Below are 11986 nucleotides of genomic sequence, written 5' to 3'. Positions count from 1 at the left end.
GTGCTAAATGTTCATAAAAGTGTCTACCCATGGAAACCGCTAAAAATGCTACCATGCTAATATTAGCATGCTAGCAATGCTAACATGCTAACATGATCATGGCAACATGTAGGAGGAGGACTGAAGAGAAGTAGGAGGACTGCAGCAATATGTTTTAATAAGGATACAAAAATGCTACAAAAGTAAAAGTAAAAATGAAGTTGGCAACTTTGTGGATTTTGCTTATTGCGGGCTATTTTGGGAACCTGTCCGCGATAAAGGAGGGAACGCTGTATATTACTATAAGACATGCGTGCACATGTATTGTTGTTGCATAAGACCGCTAGACTTCAACTACAGGAAGTTATTGTCCTATAAAGGTGAGGAAAATATCAAATGATTTGAATAATCACACCACATGACCATCCAGCACCTCTGACCGTCATTGGCGTCATTTTTCTGTCATTGGCCCGCGGCACATTCCAGAAATATCATTGAACAAGAAAACAATAACAGCAAAAACGGAAAAATCAGCAACAATGTTATGAGAATAAAGTAAAAATATTAGGAGGAAAAAGTTGTCATTTTATGAGAATGACGTAATGTGAGGAAAAATAACTTGATTTTAGTAGCACAAAGGTGAAATATTGTAGAAACGAAGACGATATTGAGGTTGTTTTTAAAGTGAGAATATTAAGAGCTGATATATAACACATGAGTAATACTCTGAGAAACAAGCAAAGCTTGGAAAATTTGGTTATAATAGGTTATAAAATCATAATATTATGAAAAGAACATTTGCAAAGATTATTTAAGAAGGAAGTTGAAATTGTAATCACAAGCTAGTTCATTTTCCCCACCTCTTGTATTTATTGACATGTTTACTTTGTTACAATGTTACTGTTTAATCATTCAGCATGAATCTCCCTTCAATTTTTCTGTTGTGTATTTACTTTCTAATGTATTTGTATTTAATTTATCTAACGTATTCATACTTTTTAAATACTCTTTTAATGTTTTCAACACTTCTTTATTCCTTTTCCTTTGAAGTTAACCATTACCGCTGCAATTTCCGTGACCATATTTACTCAGCAGGAGTTCAAGCAACCATCATAAATAAGCCCGAAGGCAAGGTAAAGGTCACACACTTCAAAGTTAAGGACAATTCTTCGCAAGTACAAACTAGCATACGACGAAAAGTGGCCAAGAAGAAGAGCAGGAAATAGAAAAAGAGTGCAATCAAACAATCACAGATCGGAGGGCTGAAATGTTCAAACAGGCAACACTTTTCATACATTCCTCTCTCTGGGCCGCATAAGCAAGTCCAGATGAGCGTGTGTGTGTGTGTGTGTGTGTGTGTGTGTGTGTGTGTGTGTGTGTGTGTGTGTGTCGGTAAGACAGTCCTTAATACACTCAGTGACCCCCTTATGGTGTAAATACAAGAGTCCATTTCATTGGTCATGAAGATCAACAACCACAGGCAAATAAAAGCAGCACTTCCTGTGATGATGATTTCACTTGTGCTTCCTGAAAAAAACGAAAAAATATGACTGGACAAAAAAACCTTTTTATTTAAAAAACAACGCTAGTGCATTTTCAAATGTTTATTGTCCCACAAACTGATGCTCAAAGATATTATTGTCAACATTTTTTGAGACCAAATAAACCGCTGTTATGATAACATACGGTGGTGTGAAGAAGTGTTCGCCCCCGTCCTGATTTCTTATGGTTTTGCATGTTTGTCACACTTAAATGTTTCAGGTCATCAAACAAATGTAAATATTAGTCAATGACAACACAACTCAACACAAAATACAGTTTTTAAATGAAACTTTTTATTATTAAGGGAGAAAAACAATCCAAAGCTACATGTCCCTGTGTGAAAAAGTGATTGCCCCCCAAACCTAATAAGTGGTTGGGCCCCCCTTAGCAGCAACAACTGCAATCAAGCGTTTGTGATAACTTGCAATGAGTCTCTTACAGCGCTGGGGAGGAATTTTGCACAATTGTTGTCATTCAGCCACATTGGAGGCTTTTCCAGCATGAAGCGCCTTTTTAAGGTCATGCCACAGCATCTCAATAGGATTCAGGTCAGGACTTGGACTAGACCACTCCAAAGTCTTCATCCATTCAGAGGTGGACTTGCTGGTGTGTTTTGGATCATTGTCCTGCTGCAGAACCCAAGTTGCTTTCAGCTTGAGGTCACCAACAGATGGCCGACATTCTCCTTCAGCAGAATTCATGCTTCCATTTATCACAGCAAGTCTTCCAGGTCCTGAAGACCATCACACTACCACCACCATATTTTACTTTTGCTATGATGATGTTGTTCTGAAATGCCAGATGTAATGGGACACAGACCTTCCAAAAGTTAAACTTTGGTCTCGTCAAACCGTAGATTATTTTCCCAAAGGTCTTGGGGGTCATCAAGATGTTTCCTGGCAAAATTGAGATGAGTCTTAATGTTCTTTTTGTTCAGCAGTGGTTTTGGTCTTGGAACTCTGCCATGCAGGCCATTTTTGCCCAGTGTCTTTCTTATGGTGGAATCATGAACACTGACCTTAAGGGCCCTGTCACACCTTGACGATTTAGCCAGCTTACGCCAACGTATGAAAAATTTGGCCAATACGCTGGCGTACATCGAATAAGGTATAGGTAAGTTTTGTATATGTTAACAGCATGCGGAACCACGCCGGCATACGTCGTAGTACGTCTAAGTCGTCCAAACATTTTGTGCCTGCATAAAACTTTTCGACGTATGTCAACGTATGATTCATACGTCCCGCATCCGCAGGCAATAAGTTATTTTTTTTAAGAGTTTTATTGTTATATGCACAGTAAAACAGGTAGTTCTGCTATGCAATGAAATTCTTGTTCTGTTCATTCTCCCAAGAAAAGAAAGAAAAACACAAGAAAATGAATAAGAACATCAGAAACATAAATACCAATAAATTAAGCAACAACAACAGAAGACACATTAATACCAATAAATAATACAAATAAATAAATAAATAAATAGTGTTATGAGTGTGTGCGTGTGTTGCGTGCGGCGTGTGTGAGTGCTTCGTTGAGAAGCCTGATGGCCTGTGGGTAAAAGCTGTTTGCCAGCCTTGTGGTCCTGGACTTCAAACTCCTGTAGCGTCTGCCTGACGGTAGGAGTGTGAATAATGAGTGTTGTGGATGTGTGCTGTCCTTGATGAGGTTGTGTGTTCTTCGTAGGACTCTAGATTTATAAATGTCTTGCAGTGAGGGGAGGGCTGCCCCAACAATGTTCTGTGAGGTCTTGATCACCCGCTGGAGAGCCTTCCTATCACGTGTTGTACAGTTACCGTACCAAACAGTGATGGAGGCGGTAAGGACACTTTCCATAGTGCATCTGTAGAAGCAACTCAGGATTGTGGTGGACATGCCAAACTTCCTCAGTCTTCTCAGGAAGTACAGTCTCCTTTGGGACTTCTTCATAATTTGTTGGGTGTTGTGAGACCAGGTGAGGTCCTCGCTGATGTGTGTGCCAAGGAACTTGAAGGTTTTCACCCTCTCCACCTCAGTCTCATCAATAAACAGGGGTCTATGCGGCTCCTTTTCCCTTGTTCTTGGGTCGATGATCATCTCTTTAGTCTTATCTGTATTGAGAAGGAGATTGTTATCATGACACCAAGCTATGAGGTCTGCCACCTCTCTTCTGTATGATGTTTCAACACCACCAGTGATCAGTCCGATGACTGTAGTGTCATCCGCAAATTTAATGATGCTGGTGTTGTTCTGGGAGGCCACGCAATCGTAGGTGAAGAGCGTGTAGAGGAGCGGACTCAGCACACACCCCTGTGGGGTCCCAGTGCTCACAATTTTTGAGCTGGATGTGCGATTGTGGACTCTGACTGACTGGGGCCTGCCTGTTAGAAAGTTAAACACCCAGTTACAGAGGGAGGGAGACAGGTCAAGTGTGAGGAGCTTATTTGTGAGTTTGTGGGGGCTGACTGTATTAAAAGCAGAGCTATAGTCTATAAATAGCATTCTGACGTATGTGTCCTGGCCCTGTAGGTGAGAAAGGGCTGTGTGGATGGCAGTGTTGACTGCATCATCCGTGGACCGGTTCTGGCGGTATGCAAACTGTAGAGGGTCCACAGTGGCCGGGATGCTCTTTTTGATGTGGGTCATGACTATTCTTTCAAAGCACTTCATAACAATAGGAGTGAGTGCTATAGGGCGATAGTCATTCAAGCAGGTCACGTTGCTCTTCTTGGGTACGGGCACTATGGTGGTGGACTTAAAGCAGTTCGGTACAGATGCTTGTGCAAGCGACAGGTTAAATATGTCAGCAAGCACATCAGCTAGCTTTGATGAGCAAACCCCAAGTGCACGTCCTGAGATGTTGTCTGGGCCTGCTGCTTTTCGTGTGTTTGTTTTGTTCAGAACCCTGCGCACATCAGCTGATGTCACCATGAGAGGTGAGTCCTGTGTGCTCCCCAAGTCCAGCCACCCTCTCTGCTCATCAGGAGTTTGGGTGTCAAAGCGGGCATAGAACTCATTCAGCTCATCTGGAAGTGTGGTTTGGCTGGATGTGGCTGGAGCCCCGCCCACATGCGCCGAGGGTCTGACGTGGAATAGTAGCCCTCCAGCTTCTGTCTGTACTGTCTTTTGGCCTCTTTTATGGATCTCCTCAGGTCATTTCTGGCCTTTTTAAGTTTTTCGTTGACGCCCGTTCACACACGTTATTTGTAAGTTACGTACAAGTCGTAATACGTCAACATACCTTGAGACAGAACTGTCTTCTTGGCGAGGGGAGAGGAGATGGAGGCTGTCGTGTGTGCACTGTGACACTGGGAACTTTTTTTGATTTTCTATCAACTTTATTAATGCCTTAGCGAATCACAAATCCACGAGTGGTAGCATATGCAGCCTACACCAGGGGTCTCAGACTCGTGGCCCCGGGACGATAGTTTGCGGCCCCCTTCTTAATGTGAAAGATTAATATTCGTGTGGCCCGCAAGTTTAGGCTGCATACGCTACCACTCATGAAAACCACTCAGAAAATCAAAAAAAGTTGGTTCCATTCCCAGTGTCACAGTGCCCTCTACTGGTCAAGTTGCAAAATTACCTGCAAATGCAAACACGACAGCTTCCATCTCCATCTCCCCTCGCCAAGAAGACAGTTCTGTCTCAAGGTATGTTGACGTATTACGACTTGTACGTAACTTACAAATAACGTGTGTGAACGGGCGTCAACGATCGCATAACTTATTGCCCGCGGATGCGGGACGTATGAATCATACGCTGACATACGTGGAAAAGTTTTATGCATGCACAAAATTTTTGGACGACTTAGACGTACTACGACGTACGCCAGCGTATTGGCCAAATTTTCCATACGTTGGCGTAAGCTGGCTAAATCGTCAAGGTGTGACAGGCTTTGGGTGTTGGGCATTAATTGTGAACACCGGCAACTTGCTACGCATTCGTTGATATAAGTTGTCTATAAGTTATAGAAACGTTCTATATAAGTTACTAATACGTCATGTTTACGTCAAACTCGTTATGAATATGCTATGTATAGCCCAAAATTTAAAAAAAAAAACGTCGGCAGTTCAACGTATGCCATCAAAATGATCACATCAGGCATGTGCTGCCTGATAGATGTCAATTCATCTCACTTAAGTTATCTTTTAACGGGGGGGGGGGGGGGGGGCAATCACTTTTTCACACACACTGAAAAAAAGACATGATGATGATGATGATATGCAGCGAGGGTCCATAAAGTTGTTTGGATCGTGTTGGGATGAAGTTACTCAATTATGTTGTGACATGAAATATCGCCATATCCTGCACGGTCTTGTTTTGCACACTTTGCATTGTGGGCAGAAGAGGTCAACCGTCACGTTATCTATCTATGTCCAAGTCTGCCTTCTTGGTGATGTTGGTCAGGGGATGGGTTGCGTTATGGAGTTTTTTTTAAAAACAACTTTCAGACGTACATTGCACGCCGTTACAGAGATGGAGCTTTATTCCATTACCAAATAGACACATGATGCAAGAAACACTTAAATGCACACCCATACCTGCTAAATATAGCGACCGTGTGGCTAAATTGTCAACACAGACCTCTTCTATGTGTGAAGTGTGTTATGAAACGGAACCTGTGATCGCAGGTGTTTTAAAGTGATGCAAATGTAATGAGTGTCAATAGAAGCGCTCAGTGATTAAGGGTGAAGACAAGTCCAAACAGCTACGACAAATCTGAAGTAAATTTGATGAAATTACTACAGCTTCTGCTCAGACATCAACAAGTAGCAAGCAGCTGTTTAACGCCTTTGGAAAAAAACCATCCACACGTCACTTGCTGATGCTGCGAACACCAAGGTAGGTCGAATTGCAAGTTGCATAAAGCACTTAATTAATGTAACCACAAATCTCCTCACGTTTTAATGAGACACCCCTGCCTGTGCTTATAATTTCAATGGGGCTTTCACTTGACGTAAAGTGCATTTTAAGAATATTTTTACCCTCAATAACAAATTTAAAATGTAAAACAGTATAAAGCTACAGTTTTAACTGTAAGAAAAAGTACACATAACAAAACTACCCAGTTACAGCACTGCAAGTACTGCACTTTTAATTCAATCCCAGCTGTGTGTATTGCATGTATTAGACACAAAAATATACAGTTGTTACTGTACCAACCCCAGTATTTACTGCATAAGAGCTGCAATAGACAGTAAACAGTGAAACTGCACCCCCAGTGGAAGCAAGGAGACAATTATTTTCACAAACTGTTAAACAGCACCCCCTAGTGGACATAGAGGGTCGGTTTGCTACACGTGCATTGTTTTGAGGCCTATATTATATATAAAAACGTGAATGTGTGACCTCTTTTTGTGAGGGAATAAGCACATTTATAATGACTTTTTGTTTTTGCAAGGCTGATAATAAGCAACGAAACATGCAGCTGTTTTAAATGATAATGGAGGAAGTTAGGCAATGGAATATGAACGGGTGCATTGTTTCAACAAATAGTGATTGAATAAAGCGATAAAAAAACATTTACATAATATATGAGCCAATAATTTTTTTAAAAAAATTTAAAATCTATGATCCAATAATATTACTGCCGCTTCTGTTGGATGACATCTTCCGGGTCGACACAAAGTTAGCCTGCACACACACACACACACACACACACAAAAAAGAAGACACTGGAGCGCCTGCAAAGGTCAGTGCTTTTATCTGACGCTAACATACGTTGTTTTTGTCACTTTATGACGTGCATTAGTGTCGCAGTGCACCCGCTTTTGTGTGCCATTGCTATTGTTGATTCCACGCATGGCCTCCGTATGCTAAAACAGATGTGATTTATCGGCGGCTAGCATGCTATACTAGCTTCATGCTAGCTACTTCCCCCTCACCGGCGAGAGAGGACACATCATATAATAAACAAAGACAAAAACGATGGTGAAATATAAAAGCGGCTAACATAAACATAACACAACAGGAACTTTTTTTCTTTTCTTGTTAAAACATCTTATGCACTTAATACTCCTTTGGAAACCATTGAATGAAACAAAAAAGTAACGGAGGCGTTAATGCTTAAATCTCCTGGGCAGTAAATTAAATCGATGTTCTTTGGGATTGAAAACCGGATAGATTGAGCACGTTTTGCCAAGCATTTAAATTGCTCGTGAATGAATGGACGTGTTGATGACGTGGTCAGTTGTTTGATACCGACTTCTGGAAATGCATTTGAACGCAGCACTCTTGATACCAGCTGTGTCCTATTTTTCATTGATTTGCTGACGTATGGATCTGTTTATTGACTTGTAATCACGATGGCAACAAGGTCATCTTTTTGGCATGACAATCCTCTTATGCGGTGTGTAAATGTTGTATTGGGGGCCATTAATGATTTGTTTTTTTTAAATAGTGACGTGTCCAAGTCTCAGCAACATCCTGTTGATTGACTAAATGAACATAGTTAATACATTCACAATCAATCGATATTTCTATGCCTGCCAGACTGAAGCCAGTATTTTTTCCAAATATTTCTTCTTAAATAATCTTTGTAAATTATCTTCACGTAATTTTATGACTTTCTTTTCATAATATAACCGCCCCAACCTAATTTGCCAAATAAGTCAGCTTTATTTTGTTTTGTTTCTCTTTTTACGACTTCAAAAAAAACAAATACTATTTTTCCTTATGATATTACAAGCTTATTCTTGTAAAATTGTGATTTTGTTTTTCACGTTAGAATACAACATTTTTGTCTTAATATTTTGACTTTATTGTTAAATTAAAGCTGTTTTTTTTCCATTTCTACTGATTTTTTTATTTTTAATTTCCCAACTATTTCAACTTTCTTCTTGTAAATTTTCGTCTCATAATTATGACTTTATTCACATAATAATTTGACCTTACTCCCATAATATAACTTTTTCCCCAACTTAATACTACGACATTAAAAATAACATCAATAACATCTTTTTTTTCTGTAATATTTCAACTTTATGCTACTAAAATATTTTTCCTTTGTTATTCTCATACAATTGTAAACTTTTTCTTGTTGGATTTCAAATTTTTTCTCTTAATATTTTGACTTTATTGTAAAATGACTGCAGATTGTTTTCATTTTTGCTGGTTTTTTTTGTTTTTTTTTTTCAAGTTTTCTTGTTAAGTTATATTTTTAGAATGTTCTGCGGGCCGCACCTTGGACACCACTGTTGCCAGGTGCGTGCGTATTAAAGTACAAATAAGGTTCCATTATGCACCTGCTCTGGGACGAAATGTATGACTTTGTGCGATGTTTCATTCATCGTTCTGCCATTCATGAACCGCCAGGGTGCCCCTGTTGTCTCGTTCCCCAGGAGGAGTGCCGTCTGACCTGCTGAGCTCCTGCTGCGTGTGTGTGGGTGCACCATGGCCAACCTCCTACGCGTCCTCGCGGCCAGCTGCTCTGCCCCTGTCTTCGGCGGGGCGTCCTGTTTGAAACTGCAGAGTGGACCCGCTATCAAAACGACGTGTGTGCGCTTTTTCAGGACCCATCAAGCCCTCGGAAGATGCGCCAGTCCAGGTAGAGCAAAGCTTGTCTGCTTTATGGTTATCCTGTCCTCCATCATGTGATTTCTTAATATTTTCATAACTAACGACTGATGGCAACACGGGACCAGCAGCACCGATATCCTGCCTGTCTGCCATATATGCTGTATAGTCACATTTGCTCAGCCTGACTTTGTCATTAACCACCTGTCCTGTGCATCAAGCGTTGCCAGGTGTGCCTCAAAACATCATGTCAGCTCTACATCTTTACATGACGGACTTTTCGTTTTGAAAATGTGACGTTTTGAAAAGAAAGAAAAGCAAGACAAATTGGGGTGCTATGCTGCAATCAAACTATGGAGTAGTGTCGTTATTGAAGACTGTGCATGATATGCTGCTGGCTGCTGTTGCTTGTTGAGCTTGAAAGAAAGAACAAAGAAGAACTTGGCACAGATCCTTGGACAAAAAGGAGTGCTTTGCTGCAGTCGTGTGATCAAACTGTGGGGTAGCTTCTTTAACCATGACAAGCTATGATATGCTGAAGAAAAAAGAAGGCAATTGATGCAAAAGTTGCACAAGTCTGTACAAATAGTGATTGCAGCATAGCACTCCTATCAAACCACGGAGTGGCTTCTTTATTCAAGACAGTGCAGTATATGGTGCTGGCTGCTGTTGCTTGTTGAGCTCAAAAGAAAGCACAAAGAAGAAATTGGCACAAATCTTTGGACAAAAAGGGGCGCTATGCTAGTATCATGGGATCAAATTATGGAGTAGCTTCTTTAGTCAAGACAGTGCAAGATATGCTGAAGGATATATTTGATCCAAATATAGGTGCTGTGCTGGCATCGTGATCTAACTGTGGATGGCTTTGTCAGTCAAGACAGTGCATGATATGCCGCTTGCCGCTTTGTCTTTCTCAACTCAAGAGAAAACGAAAAGGAGACGCTAGGCACAAAATTTTCTGAAATCTGCAAATAGATGTGCCGTGCTGCCATCACGTGATCAACCTGTGGGGTGGCTTCTTTATTCAAGACGGTGCATGATATGCTGCTAGGTGCTGTTGCTTGTTCAGCTCAAAAGAAAGCACAAAGAAGAAACTGGCACAAAAAGAGATGCTACGCTGGCATCACGTCATCAAACTATGGGTGAACCAAGACAATGCATGATGTGCTGTTTGCTGCTGTGCCCCAATGAACTCGGGAAGAAAGAAAAAGAAGACTGGATCCAAAATTTTTAAACATTTTTGGACAAATAGTAGTGCTACGCTGGCACCATAGTGTGAAGTAGCTTCTTTCGTCATGACAATGCATGGTATGCTGCTTGCTGCTATTCCTTGCTGGCCATTTTTGCTAGTCTGCATAATTCTAGTCTAGTAGTTGTAGTTTTTTTTTTTTTTTTTGCCCGCTCATTCTGTTTTGTACCTTGTTTTTGTCCCCCCCCCAACCGTTTTTCAACCTTGTGGGCCTCGAGCGTCACTCAATGAGCTACGCCTTGGATGTGTCACCAAATAGTGGTGATGTTTTTTTATTATTATTATTATTATTATTATTGTAATTTATTGTTTTTTTTGGTATATCAGCCAGTGCCAGTCGGTTGCCGGTTGAAGCGACGGGCAACGGTCGTCTATCCATGACGTCCAAGTGTCGTCTTACAGGCTGAGATACTGTGGCCTGGAGTGGGGCGTAGAAGTCCAGTCTCAGGGTTTCGTGTGGCTCTTGTCGTCTTTTCGCTATATCCCGATTGATTAATGAAGAAGTTGTTTGGTGCCCAGTGGCCACCAGGGGGCCTTAACGACTTGCACTCTGGAATTAAAGGTGTTGTTGCTTGGTTTACAGCCAAAACAATGCAAGTACTTGGAGAGAGAGCCGCCATTTTGTGTCTGTTTTGCAGTAGAAGACAGGTCAGCACTGCAGGAGGAAGGTCATCATGTGTTTATGTGCAGACAAGGAGACACTGGAATTTTCCATAGCAGTCAGCACCATGTGACTGAACCACACCAGCCCGTGATGAAATAGTCTTGGACATATTTGTTTTTTTAATCGGAAAACACACTTTCCCTTTCCCTTTCTTCTTCACCATCTTTCCCTTGTGTCCTCGCTTTCAACAATCTGCCCTGACGTGATCAAATGATGCTAATGATGGTCCAAGGCTGCGGGGTGTGTTGCTGCAAGACACAGAGCTCCTGTTTAGTCACACTTAAATGTTTCAGGTCATCAAACAAATGTAAATATTAGTCAATGACAACACAACTCAACACACAATGCAGTTTTTAAATGAAACTTTTTATTGTGAAGGGAGAAAGCTACATGGTCCTGTGTGGAAAAAATGATTGTCCCCTAAACCTAATAACTTGTTGGGCCCCCCTTAGCAGCAACAACTGCAATCAAGTGTTTGTGATAACTTGCAGTTCTTCGGATGTTGTTGGGAGGTCTTTTGTGACCTCTTGGATGAGTAGTTGCTTCGCTCCTGGGGTCATTTAGGTTGGCCGGCCACTCCTGAGAAGGTTCTGTTCTGTGTTTGGGCCATTTGTGGGTAATGGCTCCCACTGTGGTTTGTTGGAGTCCCAAAGCTTTAGAAATGGCTTTATAACCTTTTCCACACTGATAGATCTTCATCTCAGTTAAGTTATGTTTTAAAAGGGGGGGTATCACTTTTCACACAGGACCATGTAGGTTTGGATTTTTTTCTCCCTTAATAATAAAAAGTTTAATTTAAAAACAGCATTTTGTGTTGAGTTGTGTTGTCATTGACTAATATTTACATTTGTTTGATGATCTGAAACATTTAAGTGTGACAAACATGCAAAAAAAAAAAAAGAAATTAGGAAGTGGGCAACAACTTTTTCACACCCCTGTATGTTGTCACTAGATATGCTCCGTCTTGCTGTAGCACACGGGCTGGATGACAAGAGGGTTCACTCTGCTTGTGTCTGAGTGCATTGGTTGTATAGTCAAATTAAGGGAAAGAGCGAGCCTCATGT

General features: G+C 41.1%; 1 protein-coding gene across 1 annotated transcript in view; it reads left to right on the top strand.

Moving 5' to 3' along the window:
* Window positions 1-7110: 7110 nt before the first annotated feature.
* nnt (nicotinamide nucleotide transhydrogenase) overlaps window positions 7111-11986 on the top strand; it is a 60979-nt gene continuing 56103 nt past the window's right edge. Inside the window, exons 1-2 of the mRNA XM_054757198.1 lie at window positions 7111-7186; window positions 8835-9040. Coding sequence (XP_054613173.1) covers window positions 8887-9040 — 154 coding nt within the window. The 5' untranslated portion in view covers window positions 7111-7186; window positions 8835-8886. The remainder of the gene's footprint in view (window positions 7187-8834; window positions 9041-11986) is intronic.

Source organism: Dunckerocampus dactyliophorus, chromosome 17 (assembly GCF_027744805.1).
Source record: "Dunckerocampus dactyliophorus isolate RoL2022-P2 chromosome 17, RoL_Ddac_1.1, whole genome shotgun sequence".
In the NCBI taxonomy this organism is placed as follows: domain Eukaryota; kingdom Metazoa; phylum Chordata; class Actinopteri; order Syngnathiformes; family Syngnathidae; genus Dunckerocampus; species Dunckerocampus dactyliophorus.
Note: the sequence above shows the minus strand (reverse complement) of the source record. Positions and strands in the feature narration are given on the sequence as shown.